Below are 20,043 nucleotides of genomic sequence, written 5' to 3'. Positions count from 1 at the left end.
GTTCACAAGGCTCCTTCCAAGGGGAAGGACAGAGCTGATTAACCACAGAATACCGCTCTGGTTTTTCCAGCATCTCTCCCCACGGCATCGGCTCCCTATCTTCCTTACCCACCCACCAGATAAGGAGTCAAGGTATAGTTCACAAGATTATTGTACTCATCACTGAAGATAAAACAAGACTGGTGAGACTTGAATTTACTAAGGGCCTTGGTTCCCAATGATTTCCATTGTTAATGAAGCCCCCTTTGTTGCTAAATTTGTAAAGATGTTCTAATAGCATTTTAGCAAAATGATTGCTCTGGGGACAGTTTAAGATCTCTTTGTATAAACCAAAGTCATTAGGAACAAATGGAGAAGCTCATTTGTTTGGAAAGCATAGGCTGAAAACCCCACAGAACCCATAGTTATGAGCAGTACAAATGAGTTTTGTGAGATCCTTCATACCAGGCTTGCAGGGAGACAGGGATCCTTTTCGTGATCATGGAAATTGTCTATGAGCATGTGAATATCCCACAGTCATTTATTTTTAACTGCTTCCTCAGAAGCAAATATTTTAATGGAATTTTATTATCTGAGAAGGAAAGCTGTGCTTGTTTTTCTGTATGTGTGGTATACATAGAGAGGAGCAGACCTAGTCTCTCTAGCTGCCTTTGTAAGAGATGAACAGAGTAAGCCTTAGCCAAAAGTGTCTTTATCTTTTCTAGGATATAACATTGCAGAAATTATTACCTAATTAGTATAACTTACACCATATTTTTTTTCTATTCTCATTTTAAACAGGATCATGACGGAGTTCATTTGTACAGTACAAGTTTTGAAAGCATAAAAATTCTAAAAGCCTAAAAAGTATCACCTTGAAATAATCTATTTTGTATTTTGGTGATATGTTTAACCTTTTTTACTTTGCCAAAAGCAAATGCACAAAAACAAAATGCTTTGGGGTAGGAGTTAAAACAATTAAGTAGGTAGAAAAATAGAGGCATGCAACTTTTATAAGATTTTTTTTTTTTTTACTGAGTTAAATAATGATGGTGGAATGAGACTAGTATTTTAAATCTTAGTAAATTGGAATTTTAATTATTAAATGGAAAATTGTGAAGTAGGTTGATAAATTAAGATAAATAATTAGAAAAACTTCCAAAGATTTTGCTCTAAAAGTTTTCTCTGCTACATTGTTTTTTTAAGGTAAGAAATCAGGGGCACCTGGGTGGCTCAGTAGGTTAAGCATCTACGCTTGATTTGGCTCAGGTCATGATCTCAAGGTTCCTGGGATTGAGACCCACATGTGGCTCTGCGATGACAGTGCAAAGCCTGCTTGAGATTCTCTCTCTCCCTCTCTCTCTCTGCCACTCCCCAGTTTGCACTCCCGTGTGCTCTCTCTCTCTCTCTGTCAAATAAATAACTAAACTTAAAAAAAAATATTAAACATCAGGACATACCTACAATAACAATAAGGGACTGGTTTAAATTAAGATATAAATAGTTACTAAGAATAATATATTATAGAGTAATATTGAATAATATGGTAAAATACCTTATTTAATATAATGAAATATATTATTAAGGATGAGTATAATACATATATAATACCACAACTTTAAAAAAAAACATAATGTGTACATTAGATTAAAAAAACTAAAAGAAAATGGGGCGCCTGGGTGGCTCAGTCGGTTGAGCGTCCAATTTTGGCTCAGGTCATGATCTCATGGCTTGTGAGTTCGAGCCCCACGTCGGGCTCTGTGCTGACAGCTCAGAGCCTGGAGTCTGCTTCAGATTCTGTGTCTCCCTCTCCTGCTGTGCCCCTCCCTCATTCATGCTCTGTCTCTCTTTCTCTCAAGAATAAATGAAATATTAAAAAAAAAAAACTAAAAGAAAAATAAAGAGACTATTAATATTTGCTTTTGGGTTGGGGAATTATAGATAACTAGTCTTTCTTTTCTTAATTCATATATTTCAAATTTAACCATTTAAGAAATATTACAATTACTTTGAAAATATGATAAATAAATGAGTAATTACACTTGTAAAGACACAAGTCTGTTACTATTAGAGTAAAACATATTCCAATACTGAAAAATGTTGTTGAATAATATGCAAAAACAATTCTGATAGTACAGTTAAATATCTCCCAGAGGAAATTATATTTGCCAAAGGGAAAAAGACATATTATTTTAAAATATAATTTTGATGCTTAATCATGATATGGGTCTATTTCTAAGCAGGTTTTCAGTAGACCTAATTGGACCAATAACTGCCTCTAGGACTGGGCAAGTCAAGGTCATTGCTTTGGGCTTCATCTTTCACCCTAATTTGATAAGGCTAGAGTACAAGAGTTCTAAAGTCCCTTCCTGCTCTGTTAGTACAAGATTCTTTTCATTAGCGATGTGGATTTAATTATTTTCAAAAACAATGAAAAAAATTTCTGAAATCACTCTAAGAGCCCCTGTTTATTTCAGTGGCACCAAACATGAATATAGAGTGTGGCCTACCATTTAACTTATTTTAATTAATTTGCATTTAATTAATTCATTTGAAAAATCGCTTGCCTAATCTAAAAGTTAAAAGATAGCTGTGGTTGAGGCTTCCTCACCAACATTCTGAATCTTGTTTGACCTTTTAAGTACTAGCACTTTTACTTCTTCCTGAGTAATCCCTGACTTTAAAATATCAGACTGAAAAATAACCTGCGTTTACAAAGGTCTATCCTGTTCACAATAGTCCCTATTGCTTCTCTCATTCCATCTCCATTCCTTTGTCCCTTGGCTGCTCCTGAGAAAACTATCTTGAATAAAACTTAAAGCTGTTTAGAAAGAATATGTGACTTTTTTGCACCTAAGCGTCAGTTTCCTCATTTGGAAAATGGGAAAAATAATTCTTTACAAGGTTATTACAATAATTAAATGCGATAATGTTTATCCAGTGCAGCACAGGGCCTGGTACCTATCAGGGGCTCAGTATGAGTGTTATCTAAATGCTGTGCATAGCCAAGTGCAAGGTACATAGAAAATTGTCTCAATATGTGGTAATGACATCCCCCTCGTCAGTTTTATTACTGTAAGTAGTAGTACGAAGTGGCAACAAATATCTCTCTCCATCTTTCCCGAAAGAGTACAGGACTAAAATGAAAGCAGATATAAAGTTTTTAGACAACCTCTCTACAAGTGAATGAGTAATTATAAAAACATGACTGACAATACATGAAGTTTAAGGCATTACAATAAAATACACTTTTAGAATCCCACCTAACTTGACCGGTATACTTGTCAATCAAACGTGCCACTGAATCCATATAAACACCCTGGCAACCAGAAGCAGTATTGTTTCATAGCATCTCTTCTCTACTAGAATCCTAGCAAAGGGAGAGCAGAACCCAGGTGAAGTATGAGACCATGACGGGTGGGAAGAACACTAGGCAGCAACGCGGTTGGCCAGCACCCTTCCCACAGCAGCGAGGGTTGCTGTTTTAGGGGCTCCGCCCACTTGTGTCTGCACGGTGCAAGTTCATTCCTATTGCAACTTAGGCATAACAAAAGAAATGCTAAACCAGTATTCATGACCTTTTAGTCCTCAAAAGATAGAGTGGATAAACCTGGTGGATAATAGGCCAACCAACGATATTTAAAATTCCTGGGTTCTGAAATGTTCAATACCTATTTATATTTTAATTTTGCATATTTGCAAAGAGGTATATGCTGTTCTTTCCTGAAGAAAGGAAAAATGATTGCTGAAGGGGGCTCATTTTAACTGTTAATATCCTGAATTTATCAAAAGATTATATTTTAAGATAACAGCACTCCTTTAAAATGACTTTTATAACTAAAATAAATGTACTTTAAAAGTGACATTCACTTTACTTAAACTGAAAAAATATATATGAAATTACACTTAAAATTTTTAAGTCCCATATATAAAGTAGCTCTTATTTCTACAGGGTAGGAAGGAAGAGGTTTGGTGAGGGTAAATATTTAGGCTATAAAACCACTTTTTAAAATATAATTGTTAAAGTACAAAACGTAAGAAACTAGGTGGCTCAGACAATATTACAATGAGGATAAAAAGAAGGAGACATCAAAGAAAAGGTAGAAAGAAAAGACACAAGTGAGAAATGTACAGAGAGGCCAGAAAATTCAGCACAATGATGACAAAGACAGGCAGTGACAAAGACCTACAGAAAAGTCAATGGGAAAAAAGCAAATAATTAGAGAATTTGCGACCTGATTTGATTAAACTGTTTCTTTGGCCTGGATTTTAAACACTCTACTGAAAAGCCTAGAACACTGCTATTTAACATTTCATAACTCAGAACCTCATGACATCCAGAATCAATTATACCCATGAGAGCTCAAAAAAAATCAAACTGCTTCCTAACAAAAGTAAAAAAAAATAAGATACCTCTGATGACTCACTCTGAAACAGTGAGCCTGCTAATATAAATAGCTCTAAGAGCATAACATCATTTAAAACTTTAGAGGTATACAATTGTAGTAGAAGTTGTGAAATGGCTGATTAATTGCCCTATTTATAGACGCTTGTGTTAAAGATGAAATAATTGGGGGCGTGTGGGTGGCTCAGTCAGCTAAATGTGAATCTTGATTTCAGCTCAGGTCATGATCCCAGGGTTGTGAGATTGAGCCAGAGTAGGGCTCCCTGCTGGGTGTGGAGCCTGCTTAAGATTCTCCTTCTCTCGCTCTCTCTCTCTCTTTCCAGCTCTCTCTCTGTCTCTCTCTCTCTCTAAAAAAAAAAAAAAAAAAAAAAAAAAAAAAAGGCAAGATTAATGGTTTCCTGATTATCAGGTGCCCATCATCCATGGCTTCTCAAAGAATCTGCTCTGTCTTGAGCTGTGCTCTTTAAGTTTCTTTCATTCAACTATGGTCATAGCACTGTAAACCTGCTGTGATAAGAAGTCTAAATTTACATGTGTATAATGGTGTTGTCTGAATCATGATGATTAGGAATCAGTACATTAACTAGGAAGACAGGAGATAATGATGGGAATGACACATTAGTAACATCAGCAATCCATAAGCACTGTTCTCATTCAAATCATGACCCATGCCTGAGTGTTTATAAAAACCCCACTGGATGACACTGGGCTCCACCTTGACAAATAACTCCTATTGCCCAGGAATAATTTATAGCAACATTCATTGTCTTTTGTATTCTTCATAGAAAGGTTGGAAATTACATAGATTTATTGTATCCATCGAAATACTACATCTATAAATGTGAGGGCTTGTGCAAATGTGGTTTACTTTCATTTCTAATGCACTATCAAGGTCACTGAAGTTAACAAGGCTGATTCTCCAGCCCGGGGAAGAATCAACTATGACAATTTAGTTAATTTTTTTAGTCATAAGCACTAAGCTGTCATGGGTAGGCAATAAGTAATGTATTTTTCTCACTAGCAACATCCCCAACTAAAAGTAGATTTTTACTTCAGTCAAAAGTAAAATTTACTATTTGTGTGTGTGTGTGTGTGTGTGTGTGTGTGTGTGCACACTAACCAACATGTAATTCTGTAGGTTTTCAGAGGCTTAACTGGTAGACTCACTAACAACAACAAAAAAATGCTGTACTTTTTAAAAATACAGAAGTATTCTTATTTGTATCAAATCCTAGGTACTCTAGATGTTCTTTAACTTCACTTTGACCTTTCTGTGAAAAGCAGTGAAATCCCTGGTAAACCTCACATGTGTGTGTGTGTGTGTGTGTGTGTAAGTGTGCGTGCACATGCGTTAATGAATAAGGATAAATTTAATTAAATTTGATAATTAAAAATAGTTAAAAAGAATCTATTCCTGTTATATAAGGTAATAGAAAATTATTGGGAAAAAAAACAATAAGCTGGGTCCTGGAAGAAAGGGGAATGGCAAAAGTGAATGATAAAATTACAAAATAAGGCCAAAAGGCATATTTTGCACTGGCAGATGATAAATATAAGAAAAACATACTTTTGAAAAGACACAAACTGGGGCGCTTGGGCGGCTCAGTTGGTTGTGCGTTGGACTTCGGCTCAGGTCATGATCTCACGGTCTGTGAGTTCAAGCCCCGTGCCAGGCTCTGTGCTGACAGCTCAGAGCCTGGAGCCTGTTTCAGATTCTGTGTCTCCCTCACTCTCTGCCCCTCCTCCACTTGCGCTCTCTCTCTCTCTCTCTCTCTCTCTCTCTCAAGAAATGAATAACATTAAAAACAATTTTAAAAGACACAAATTTTTTGATTTTCTGAAATAACTGAAATGTATGTATTTACATGTACATGTAACCGGCAGGTACTCTGCATACACAAGGAAGCAGGGCGTATATTGGATGCCTGCCCTCTATATTGCAGAAAAAAATAAGTAACATTTATTTATATATGAAAATAAAATAGAAGTCACTCAATTTTTTTTATATTTGAAATTTCAATTATAAGAAGAATCTCAAGTCATGAAAAAGAAAAAAGAAGAGACTCTTTCAAAATATTTAGAAGGGATCCTAAGAAATGAAGATGGGTTTTTTGCAGTGAATTTTAGGGATATCACTACATAATTATTCTATTTTCATACCACTGACCATTCCCATGTATTTTACACATTTGCAAAAAGAATTGGATGAAGACTGATGATAGTACTTTTGTCTGAATTTTGTGAGGAGTAAGAAGTGCCTTCTCAGTATCCCGTTCTTGATAAAAACCTGAAGGATGAAGTTAAGGAAAGTTAAAAGTTCAACTGTGTCTCTGTGCCATTCCTTGATTTTCCATCAAAGAAAGAATAACAATGCAAAATGTTGATTACAAACCAAGTTTCAAATATGAGAGGCTGAAGATGTGTGTATGCATTTACTAGAGCTTTCATAATCCCTAACAAATTACCACCAATTTAGTGGCTTAAAACAACAGAAATGTATTCTCTCACATTTCCTATAGCCAGAAGTCTAAGATCAACGTGTCAGCGGGATCGCTTTCTTCTGGAGGCTCCACAGAATCTGTTCTATGCCTTCTTCTAGCTTCCTGTGCCTCCAGCAATCGTAGCCATCCCCAAGCTTGTAAATGAATTACTTCAATTTCTACCTTAGGGCTTACCCTAAATCCATGTGATCTCATTGCAAAATCCTTAATTACATCTGCAAAGACCCTATTTCCAAATAAGGTCATATTGATAGATAGTGTTTAGGATTTAAACCTATCTTTTATTAAACTTTTAAAAATTTATTCTTGAGAGAGAGAGAGACGGCAGGGAAGGGGCAGAGAGAGAGGAAGAGAGAGAATCCCAAGCAGGCTCCACACTGCCAGCACAGAGCCTGATGTGGGGCTCAAACTCATGAACTGTGAGATAGTGACCTTAGCCAAAATCAAGAGTCAGACGCTTAACTGACTGAGCCATTCAGGTGCCCCTAGACACATCTTTTAGAGGCCACCCTTCAACCCATGACAGTGTGTGCATGTGCTTTTATTTTTCCTGTTATGGCCAAGAAATTACAAGTCATCAAAGTTCTTTCTCACTTTTAGATATTTTCAAATATATATCAAAGAACAATATTTAATGCTTATAAAGCATTTTTCGTCAGCATTATCACAATACTAAGCATTATCACACTATCATTAGAAAGACTAACATGAATTATTTTCATTTTCATTTTGAGATAGAATGAATCATATATATAGAATCTATCCTAAGTCTTAATCACAAGGGGAAAAAATAAAAAGGGAATATTGTTATTATTGCTGAAGTGTTTCTCAGTGTTTATATTATTTTTGGAAAATGTAGAGGAAATTTCTTCTTTATTGTGGTTGGTAGCAGTTGTAATAAACCCGAACCGGAATCCGTTAGTATAATCTACTCTCAGTGAGTAAGTAAAAATGTTTTGGAAGCTGCAAATATTTCTGTTGGTGCTCCAGCTCTGGCTTAGTAAATAATAATGATCACTACTGTGAGTTAATCAACTTTGCTCCCTGTGTTGTCCATGTAAATCCATACTCACTTAGCACTTGTACTGTGACAAACAGGCAGGTGGTTAAAATAGAGCCATTCTATAAGTGATCAATAAGCATATCTTTTGATAGATGGCACAAAAGTTCAATAGCGTTATGCCCGAAATTGGTATAATATCAGGCAAACAATATGAGCATGATAGGAAGATTACTATTGGCAGAAATGGGGGCGAATACCAATCATACTGGAAAGAAAAACAGTTAAATTAAATCAAGTCACGTTCAAAAGCATGCTTTTGTAAAAATTAAAATACCTTAAAAAATATTATTGACTACTTGCCTCTACGCATGGCTGTAATATATATATATATACGTATATATATATATTTTAAATTTAAATGTTAGGAAAAAGTCAAAAGCGTCAGGAAAAAGAAAAGAAGCATAAGATTGTTTCTGAATTTTATATTAGAATATAAAATCGTTAATGTATTTAGATTAGAAACTAAATATGATGATAAGAAAATGAATAGAAATACGCACTTAATGAAGTTATATTAGCTCTTGAGGCAAAGTCCCTGCCACACCAAAAAGTAAATTAAAAAAATACATCTAGATTAGTTAGTCCCTCAAGTAGGTAGGTCATTTAGTCGAATATTTTTCCCATGATGGACTGAACTCAACTAGCATGTACTGAATTCTCCAAATGGCCAGGAGAGGTGGTACTTTCAGTGTGATTCCAGAGAAACTTAGGAAAAGATAGATAATAAGGCCCTTGTTTCTATATAGGTGTAGCCACTACTTAAGTAATATATGACCTCTACTTATACAAATGACAAATCAGATAGGATTGCTGGTTATGAAGAAGATTTCTAGTTTGACAAAGGAATTCACACTTGTATTAATTCAGATAGCAGGCACACTTCCTACATTTCATATATGAGTTTTCTTCTATGTAGCTTTTCCAGAACACTTTTGTTTGGTAACACACTCCAATTTTAGAAGAGAGAATTCCTAAAGTTTGAATGAAGGTGCATAATCAATTAACTGGGATTTTTGCTCTCCTCAGCAAATATAAACACAACAAACATGATTAACTGAAAAAAAATTGCAAGATTTCTAAGGGTGTCCTTGGGTCAGTACATACTCTGCCTAAACAGCTAAACTTTTGGAAAGTACCAAGACTTTAGTCTTGAGAAACAATGTTGAAGAAGGCCATTCTCGTACACTATGTCTTTTGTTTAACATCTCTTTTCTCCCTTTGCCTGAGGAATGTGTGTTTTTCCTGTAGGCGTCAGGTCAGCTGTCACTGCCAGAAAGTCAGTCTCACTGACAGGTCAAATTGTCCTTTTCTTATAAATCTCCCTTCCAGCTTCTCAATACAGTTAAAATCTTATAGTGTTTCTTATGACATCCGATTAGTCACACTCTACTCCACTGGGCTATAAGCTCCAGGAAGGCAGAAACCGTTTCCTTTGGTTCATCATTGGATCTCTGGGGTCTTTCAGAATGATGCCTGAGATGCTCAAGATATAAGTGGTACTTGAGTCAAGTACTGTAAGAGTCTGAATTAATACTGATTAAGAATACGTATGACTATGGAAGAACTATGCTATACTACTTTATTTTAGAAATAAAGCTGAAAGTTAAAAACCAAGTCTGCTATCAACCAGATACACCATTATCCAAATGTGGACCCAGGAACCTGGTCCTGTACCACTGCATCCATCATGATGAGTGACGTAGCATGTTAAATATGTTGTGAAGGATGGTGATGATTTTTATGGTAATTGTGAATTATTCCAGAGATTATGACCTGAGCCGAAGTCGGACGCTTAACTGACTGAGCCACCCAGGTGCCCCTGCTTTGAGTTAAATTTTAAATACACATGAGAAAATCATAAAATCTATTTTGAACTAAACTTATTTTATAAGGCAAAATAGAGTGCAAATAGTTGTATTTTTCAAGGAGAAATGAGTGAAAGTAAAATTAAGAATTATACAGGTTTCTGGGGACATTTATAAGAATAAATTCTACACATATTTTAGACTACCATTTTTACATATTTATATCTACAGATAGATCTCCATCTTTAAATATATTGTATTTATAGTGAAAAAGATTAATAATAAATTTAAAAATATGAAAATTGGTAGAGGAAATAAAACAATTTTAGAATACACTGGAAATGTTAAGCTTCAAGGGCTATAACTCATGTCTGGATTTTACCCAGCTGGTGTTCAATATTGTGATTTCTCAATTCTTCACCTTGAACTCTTTCCCTACGTTATATTCTCTCCCTAGACAAATTAATATATCTCTCATTCTTGCCATTTCTACCCACATCCTAGTCCCATGGCCTTTAAAATGAGGTGTTCCTGTCTCTGCAGGTAAGACTTCTTAAAGAATATCTTTATTCATTATCCCTTTAAGGCTATAGGTAGTGTTACAGCAATTAAGTTCCACATTCTAAACTTTCATATAGATACTTCTCTTTTCATAAAAACCCTTCTTCCACTTTCCCTCATTTTCCAGGAGAAAGACATATTTCTCATTCACTCATCTTGTATCTTCTGAGGATGCATTGTACTGCAATATCAAGTAAAAAGTCAAAATACTGATGCTGATATCTAGAAAATGACTTTTCAATTTTTGTTTTAATTCTTTGTTTCCACAAAATCTGAAGAAATGCCCAAGCAAATTGTCAGGTGATAATTTAAAAATTTTGGTGATCAATTCCTATGTAATTTTTGGCACAACACTCGGAAAGACAAAAGAAGTGTTACATTGCTATAATATAACACCTTCCATTCCTATCTATTTAGTTTTCTGTATAAAATTTCTCGGTAATGGGGTGCCTAGGTGGCTCAGTTGGTTAAGGGTCCGACTTCGGCTCAGATCATGATCTCACAGTTCATGGGTTTGAGCCCCATGTTGGGCTCTGTGCTGACACCTCAGAGCCTGGAGCCTGTTTCAGATTCTGTCTCCCTCTCTCCCTGCCCCTCCCCCACTTGTGTGTGCGCTCTCTCTCTCTCTCTCTCTCTGCCTCAAAATAAGTAAAACATATAAAAAAAAGTTCTTAAGTTTCTACTTTAACATAAAACATGGTGAAACTTTTCTTATTCTAGCAGTGAGTAATATTTGTTTGTGAATATATAAACTGGGAAATAAAAAGGCCAATCTCAAATTTTACATCTCTAACAATTTTTATTTTTATGTTTGGAGATTATTTATCAAAGTTTGCCATGTGTTTATGTTGATCAATTATATACAAGTAACCATTATAATGAAAACTCAATTTAGAAAAAAAAATTAACACAGGATTTTATGACATGAAAAAACTATGTGTATGTGTGTGTCTGTATGTGTGATATGTGTTTCTTGTTGCAGAAAAGTATGATAGGGTGATCCAAAAGGATTTTCTAGCAAAAATATCCTATATTAGAATACAATTTGGTGAGAAAAGAATAATATAAAATGTGTGGCTATTAAGTAAGAACATAAATCATATTTTTAAATGGCTAATGGTAGGTATAAAATAGCTAGGGTGTTTCAACTCCATTGGATACATTTAGAGTTTTGAAAGAATTTTGTTGAAAAATGTCTATTTACACTATACTGAAAGGTAAATCCTTGCAATTACTTTCACATATGGTGGAGAGTTTTTGAGGTAGACTTAAAAATGTTATCTTTGGCAATTCATATGTGTAAACGTTTGAGCTCTATTGGATTATTCTGGTGAATTGTCATGAATGCCTTCCTTTTTCCCCCTTTATATCCAAGCAATCATTAACTCCTCTCAGTCTTCCTTCCTCAGTCAAATATATCCATGTGGCTTCATTTCCACCACTAGCTCTCAGGGCTGCAAGGTTTCCCTGTCTCTCTGATCTAGTCAAATCCCCTATGACAGTCTCTCAGAACACCACATGTTTCTTGGTTGCGCTTCTCTGAGTTTCATTTTTAGTTTTGTATGATTACTCTGAACAATCCCTGTCTCCCTCCTACACTCTCTCCCTGCTCCCACCACAAACCTTTGGGGTATGTCACGGCATGAACCACATATTCCCAGTGCCAGGTAAGTAATGGGGCCGGCATTAGTTGAATGAAGGAACTTTGCCTTCCCAGTGTCTAGCATCTAGCACAGTTCCAACACAGAGTAGCTGCTCGATAGATACTTACCGAACACATGAATAACTGAAGACATACCCTTTAAGCTTTATAATAATCAAATAACTACATACCAATAATCAAAGGAGAACCAGAAGTTGACAAATCATAAGGAAGATGTATGATTTTATGTTCATGCACAGTAAGTATTAAATTTTGGACTGTTATATCTGATGTAAGCACTGATGATTTGGGGGCACTGCCCTTGCTTTAGAAACAAGGTTGAGACTTGGAGTAAACACTGACTCCTCTAAAGCCACAGCTGTCTAATGACAAACTAGGAGCAAACCTGATTCCTCACCCCTGCCCCCCACCCCCCTGCCCGAGGTTTGGGCAGCCCTGTCCTTTGCATTACTCCATACAGACTCCCTGCTGGGTTCACCTGTCTGCGAAATGCTTGTGCTGGTAACTGAGCACTAAAATGGCAGGTCTGGCTGGTATAACTTTGGCTTATGAAAACTTATCACAGGACAGTTTATAGTAAGAAGAATACAAAAAGCATCATAAAGAACAAAGGGAATAGGACCATAATAACTTGGGAACATGGACAATAAGTTAGGATCTATGTTTTTAGGGGAAGAAAACATGAAGTTTCTGAACCAGACACACAGACCGTAGCAAAAAGAGCCTTTTGTCTGTCCCCCTTTGTGTTCTCACATAAGAAAAGTGAACATTGATGGACAGAGGGAGACACAAAGGAAAAGACCTTAACTGGAGCTCTTTTCCTGTGAGATACAATGAGCTATGCCTGATGGAGGGACATGAGCAGCCAATTAAAGGGAGGGTGTACAAAGAAATATTTACCTAGAGGCCAAGCCAGGCAGTATTTCTTAAAGCAAGAGAAAAACGGCAAACGTACCCAATCTCTATGGTAATATTTTGTTCCGTATTTTATGTTACAGGTCACATGCTTATAACCCCAAAACTTACAGAGAAGATCTGATATTGAAGCATTCTATACTGCTCTATTCTATACCTATTCCTACCTTCCCCATTGAAAACTAACACCACCAGGTTAGCCACTGTGTGGCTCAGTCCGTGGTTAAGCAGCCAACTCAGCTCAGGTCATGATCTCATGGTTGGTGGGATCAAGCCCCATGTCAGGTTCCATGCTGAAGGTTCGGAGCCCGCTTGGGATTCTTTCTCCCTGCCTCTCCCCCACTTGTGCACATGTGCATGTTCTCTCTCTCTCCCTCTCTTTCTCTCTCAAAATAAATAAACTTAAAAAAATAAATAAAACTCATACCATCTATTACACAGGGTATGGTCAAAACAGAGGGCAACTTCAAAGATGATTCATGTTTTATGATTTCCTATAAAAGCTAATTAATAAGCAGACATTCTTTTATATAATTCTCATGACTTGTTTGGTTACTAATATTATTGCCATTTTTCAGATGATGAAACCAAGTGATTTTCCTCAGGTCGTTCCATGGCACAGCTGAAATTTGATCACTGGTGTCTTTGACTTTGAAGACAGTAGCCTTTCCCTATACCTGTAGTTCCCAAAGCATAGTCCCCAGGCCAGCTGATTCAGCATCAGCATCATACTGAAACTTGTTATGGATACAAATGGTTGGGCCCCATTCAACCTACTGAATCAGAACTCTGGGGGTGGGGCCCAGCAAACTGTTTCACAGCTCTTCCCAATGATCCTTATACATGATCAGATTTGAGAACCACAGGCTGATTCCTGAGCACTACCTACATAAAACTGTTGCTTATACTCATTGTAGAGAGCCCTTGAGTTCTGAGAGTCCTTTCTTTGTTTTTTAATCCTTTTTTGAACATATATTACTGATATATGGTAATTTGATATACCACGACAGAATCACATGCAGTCTGGGAGTGGAGACCCAGATCCACTACCTATTGTTATATAATCTTGGCAAGTCATACAGCCTGTGTGAGTTTTAGATTTGTTTTCTATAAATATGAAATAAAAAGGAGATCATGCACAAAAAACAGTTAGTCCAACACCTGAAATGTACTAACCACTCAATACACAACTATACTTTTCATTATAATCATCATCATTAAAGACAATAGTATCAGTAACATAATTAATTGCATGAGTAGTGAAGTTTATGTATTATGTATGTTGCAAAGCACCAGAGAAGTTCCTCTACTTTATAATTTTTATTATGGAATGGCCTTAACTTTTCCATTTCAAAATAAATGTCCAATTCATTTCAATTCAATATGCGTTTTTGATAGCCCATAATATATAAGGTATTCCACAGTTTCAGGATATTTTTAAATTTTTATTTATTTATTTTGAGAGAGAGAGAGACAGAGAGAGAGAGAATACAAGTGGAGCAGGGGCAGAGAGAGAGGAAGAGAGAGGATCCCAGGCAGGCTCCGCACCATTAGCACAGAGCCTGAAGCAGGGATCCATCTCATGAACCGTGAGAAATCAAGCTGAAATCAAGCTGAGTCAGACTTTTAACCCACTGAGTCACCTATGTACTCCCAAGATATTTTTTAAGTAAAGTGATGATACCAGTTATCAATTGAGATGTTAGGGAATGAATATCACTATTTATTGAATACTTTTTAAAACTCAATACTTGGGGCACCTGGGTGACTTAGTGGGTTGAGCGTCTGAGTCTTGATTTTGTCTCAGGTCCTGATCCCAGGATTGTGAGATCGAGCCCTGTGTAAGACGCCGTGTTGAGCGTGGATCCTGCTTAAGATTCTCTCTCTCTCTCTCTCTCTCTCTCTCTCTCTCTCTCTCTCTCTCTCTCTTTCTCTCCCTCCCTCTGCCCCTGGCCCTCACCCTACCCCTGAAATGAAATGAAATACTTTAAATCTTTACTCTGTATTGGCTTAAAGCTTTAAATATTACTTTTTGACATTATTTGAAAAATAACACTTTATCACAAAATTAAGAGGCTGTGTTATTGTGGACACACATTTAATTTAAGGTTAAATTTTTTATTAAATAAAACCCCATATTACCATATTGTCATCTCTGTATGGTTAAACTGTACAATCCCAATAGTGTTTTACTACAGAAATTTTAAATAATAATTCACCTGCAGTAATAATATAATCCCTATATTTTACTCAGTGAAGCTTATGCCAACTATTTCTTGTTTATTTGTACCAATCAGTGAAAGAAACCAATTTCTGTCCTTTTTATTATGTTTTTTATACATAAAAAGGCTATCATCTTGTCTTTTTTTTTTTCAGAGTGCAATTTTCAGGTCTCACAACCTCCTCTTGCAGCTCGTGTTTTCAAGATCTTTTTATCATTTGTATTGTTCTCTACTGAATGGTTGGCAATTTGTCTCTTTTCTGAAATGTGGTGTTCTGCTGAACTCAGTGCCCAAATCACAGCCTAACAAGACCTGAATGTAGCTCATCCATTTTTATGCATGACATCACCATTACAATTCAACACACTGGAGCATTTGAATATATTAACAGGGACCAGAATGTCGACTCATTCAATTTATCATTCACTGTAATTCTTGAATTTTTCTCTCTCTCTCTGCTGCTACCATCCTCTAGCTTTTCAATGCACATTTTGGTTCCATTACCTTTCCCTGCACCAACTTTCAAATCCATTCTATTTTCTTAAATCCAATGTCACTGACTTGACCTACCTCCCCAGCATATCAAGATGAGGTCGTAAAGTAGCACAGCACCCCAGATTTGCAATCTCTGCTAATTCCATGACTCAGTGTCCTTTTGGCCTATTAGCATAAATATACAGCATCTCCCAGGGCTTTTTTTAAAGATGGTTTTTAATGTTCCCATTAAACACAAACAAGGAAACAGACAAAACTGCCTGGTGTATTACTTCAGGAACATTTAAAAAGAAACCTTGTCTTCTTCATTGATTCAATTTAAGAAAGTTAAATTCATCATCAACTACAGGATTACACTATTGTTTTAATATTAAGCTGTCAGCAAAAAAAAATACAGATTAAATCTCTGATCTTCACACACAGGTGAGTACCAGCCAGCCTTACTGCAGGAGGTCACTTATGTATGTAGTGACATGTCATATGGTTGGCTGAGCAAATCTTAGTAAACGCAGAGTTAGTTCCACTTAGTATGTTTACTTACCCAGCTGTAGAAGAAAGCAAAGCAGAGAATATAAAAATGATGAAGGAAATAACAAAAGAACCATAAAGTATTAGACCCCAATTTAATTATTTTACCATAAATAAATGGCACAGTTATCAAAACTGAAATGAGCTGACAACTTCCATGTAAACTTTCATTTATAAGGGAATTTTGGGAGTGATGGATTGTTCAAATTCACAAGTCAAAACATGCTGCACTCATTAAACTAGACATCAGTCCATGTGCCTTCCTTCTGCTTGGGATCCCCGTCTACCCACCGTAGGGACTCGGGCACTTGCCCCTGCCTCCAGCCTGCCCTTGTCCATCCATCAGGATCCTGGTCACTCCTCAGGAGGATGAATGTGATTCTTCCAAGGCAGCAATCCTCCTTTCTTGGTGTTCACACCCTGTCCTAGCTCTTGCTTCAAAGAACAATTATCTGTTTATAGAGCTGTACTTTCTCATTTTAAGCTCTCCCTCTTCTCTTTGCTTTCTGCCACAAGCTGGTATTGAGAGTTGCTCAGTAAAATTTTGCTAAATACATGAACTATTAAAGAAAATAGCATTTTCTCAATAGCTGTAGTTTTAAATGTACTAAGTGGGATGCCTGGGTGGCTCAGTCAGTTGGACATCCAACTTCAGCTCGGGTCATGATCTCATGGTCCGTGAGTTTGAGCCCCGCATTGGGCTCTGTGCTGTCAGCCTGGAGCCTGGAACTCACTTTGGATTCTGTGTCTCCCTCTCTCTCTGCGCCCCCCAACTTATGCTTGCTCTCTGTCTCTCAGAAATGAATAAATGTTAAAAAAAATTGAAAGGTACTAAGTTATAGTAGGCTTAAATACTCTCTATAGAAATGACATTAATGCAATGGTGAATGTGTTATTTTAATAAAATGTTAAGAATACATTTTAACTTGGGTAAATTCATTAAAGGGTTAACAAACAAATATTGGGTCTGAGAAAAGGCATGTGTAGCAAAATGAAACAAATAAACAAATGAATAATCAAAAAATGGAAGAAAATAGAGACCACAATATTTAAATAATATCTTTCAACTTTTCTTCTCATATGTATTTATGATTATGTATCTTATTATGGATGTATTGATTTTGGATAAATTTTTATGTGTTTATCATTCAACTATATGCGGTAGAATTAAAGAAGGTAGTAGAAAAAAAGGAAAAAAAGTTTCCACTTTACTATTTTCAAGTTTAATAGTTTTCAGAAGACTTCACAAAAAGGATAATCATTAGTAAAAGTTAATAAATGAAAATGTTTTTGTTCTAGAGAAGACTGGTGACAGATTTAATCACTGTCAAGTACATGATGGATCAATTGAAAGATGATAGTGATAAAATATTTTCCTTCTTGGCTCAGGGTAAGACCAGAAACAGTTCACTTAAAGAGCAAAAAGGACCATGATAAAGAAGGTGAGATAGTAGGACAAATTATTCAGTATGCAGTGAAAGATTTCTTGCACAGATTTTTAAAGTAGGATTGCTATGCTCTGATCTGGAGTCAGGTAGATACTACATTTAAACCTAGGTCACTTTCGACAAGACAAAAACCAATTTGTTTCCTAAGCAGGTTATACTCTCTGTGGTTCTCTATGCTCACCTAGACCAAGTCCCTTTCTCTGTTCCCATGGAGTCATCCCAGACACTCAGATCAGGGACAAGCCCATCGTGGCTTGCAAAATAGAACCACCTGAATAAAACTCTCCCCTAGCTTCCACCCCTCTGAGCTCACTCTCCTTAACACAGGGGCCAAAGACTGGGAAAGAGCGATTATAAATTGCCCAAAGTGTAATAAGAAATGGAACATCAACGTCCTTGGAAATATAAAGACACATAAGAAGGGTTAAAAACTGTAGTGAAAAGATCATGATCCTCAATTTTTTTATGCTTAATATTCTTTTCATTAACATTAACAAGTGACATTTAGAATAATATTTTTTTTTTATCAAAGGCAGTTCTATCAAACAATTTTAACATCGCATTATGTACTAAAATCCTATATTGTGAAATTCCAAGATAAGACACAGGTTTGAGGTCTCTGTCAAGGGTCACCAAAAGAGTAAAGATCTTTTTTTATAACCTTTTTGGTTTTAGTTTTTAATATTAACGTTTGTTATGCTACTTCACTTACATCATATGCTCACAGTGTTTTATGAATAAATACCACAACCTTTGTAAAGAACCTTAGAATTTGGCCTAAATAAAATGATTTTGTTCTCATGGAATAGCAAAGCTATCCAAATTCAAAATAAGCTGACACCTTATCTATGAGAATAAGGGCCTACATTAAGAAAGTTAGTTTAAAACTCTACAAAATGTTCCAAAAATAAGTGTATTGTGGCTTTTGTGCTGTTACCTTGTAAGCTGTGAACCTGAAACACGGCTTTGCAGGGTTTTTCCTTGTCTTGTTTTTCTCCAGTTGATAAAAGCAATGTATCAACCGAGAATCTGAGAGCAGTATTAAATCATATCAGAAATATAGGATTTGGTTCAATTTACCTGTTCCTGTTGCTGGAAATCCAATCTGAAATAAGTGTTGATGCCTGCTGATGACAGTGCTTGTTGCCAAAACTGCACGCCAGCATTATAACTTCTCGACGTAGCTCTCTAGGTACCATCAAAAGGAAAAACAATTAAAATGCAGTGTTATTATCCGGAGAGAAAGGATAACTTACTACATAAACCATAGAGAAGTAAATAATCAGCACAAAAATAATTTTCAGATACAGAAATCCTATTTTGCTAAGGAAGAGATGGTTAGGCAGAGTAGAAGTTATGCATACTAAAAAGTCTTCTCTGGAAACAATAATACAGTGAGGGGCACGGGTTCGAATCTCCCCTTTACTAATAAAGGATGATCTTATATTAAAACACGACAAAGACATGCTTTTGTTCTCAGTGCCAGGTAGTGGAAACTGTGCACTGATGAGTACATCAGCAGGCCTCCCAGTAAAGGGAAATGAAAGATGCAGAATGAGAGACAGATCATCTCATGCTGCTGAAGTCACCATGGTACTACAAGTATGCTATTGTACAGCTCTGGGGGAAAAGAAGCGAATAAGAAAATAAAACAGTACTCATGTTGGTAGGATGCTTGAACAAGAGATCCATTAAAATTGTTTTTTGGCCATCCAAGCTTGATGTATGTTGCTGCAACTTGCTTTAAAATATATTCCTAAATGGGGGTTAGAGGACATAAAGATAATGTCAGTCTCAAACGTCTCCATGCTGATAATTAAAATTATATAATAAGATTAAAATATTTTCTAAAGAAGCCTTCTTTAAAATATCAGTAAAATAATGGGCATGATAAATGCTCTACTTTTATTCAGCTTAGTATTTCAAATATAGAAAATAAGGATAAAATACAATCGCAATGGTGGAAGACTACTTCTTATTTCCTATTGAATGATTAAGTAATTTGCACTATTAAATATTTTAGATGACAATTTTTATAGCACAACAAGGAAACTGAGGAATATTGATAATGTCATCCATGCATGCACATGCACAAATGTGGGTAGATACAGCTTATGAAAATAAGCACCAAACTTTTATGCATTTCATGTCAACAGAGCACATCGAATGCAAAACAGTTAGGTAAGCACAGCCAATAGCCTGGCATTGTTGAACCTGACATACTCAGAACGCTCTGCAGTAAAAAATATGGCATTTCAAAGTCAACAATCCATTGAGCTAATGATATATTTAAATATTAGAGAGCAATGTAAAATATGCTCTCCTCACTTTAATGTGGTCCTTGAATTTTGTCAAAGGAATGAAAGCACTGAAATTACAGTAAAAGCAATTCTCAACTTTTACTGAAATTGAGGTGTCTGACATGAAATATTATTCCAAAGTACAAATATACACAAAA

General features: G+C 36.0%; 1 protein-coding gene across 1 annotated transcript in view; it reads right to left on the bottom strand.

Moving 5' to 3' along the window:
• TRHDE (thyrotropin releasing hormone degrading enzyme) overlaps positions 1-20,043 on the bottom strand; it is a 378,437-nt gene that overhangs the window by 11,685 nt on the left and 346,709 nt on the right. The window contains exons 14-15 of the mRNA XM_007082254.3: positions 19,244-19,341; positions 18,666-18,773 (exon numbers count right to left, since the gene is read on the bottom strand). Of these exons, the coding sequence (XP_007082316.3) occupies positions 18,666-18,773; positions 19,244-19,341 (206 nt within the window). The remainder of the gene's footprint in view (positions 1-18,665; positions 18,774-19,243; positions 19,342-20,043) is intronic.

Source organism: Panthera tigris, chromosome B4 (genome assembly GCF_018350195.1).
Source record: "Panthera tigris isolate Pti1 chromosome B4, P.tigris_Pti1_mat1.1, whole genome shotgun sequence".
Taxonomy (NCBI): Eukaryota; Metazoa; Chordata; class Mammalia; order Carnivora; family Felidae; genus Panthera; species Panthera tigris.
This window is presented reverse-complemented; position numbering and strand designations above follow the sequence as displayed.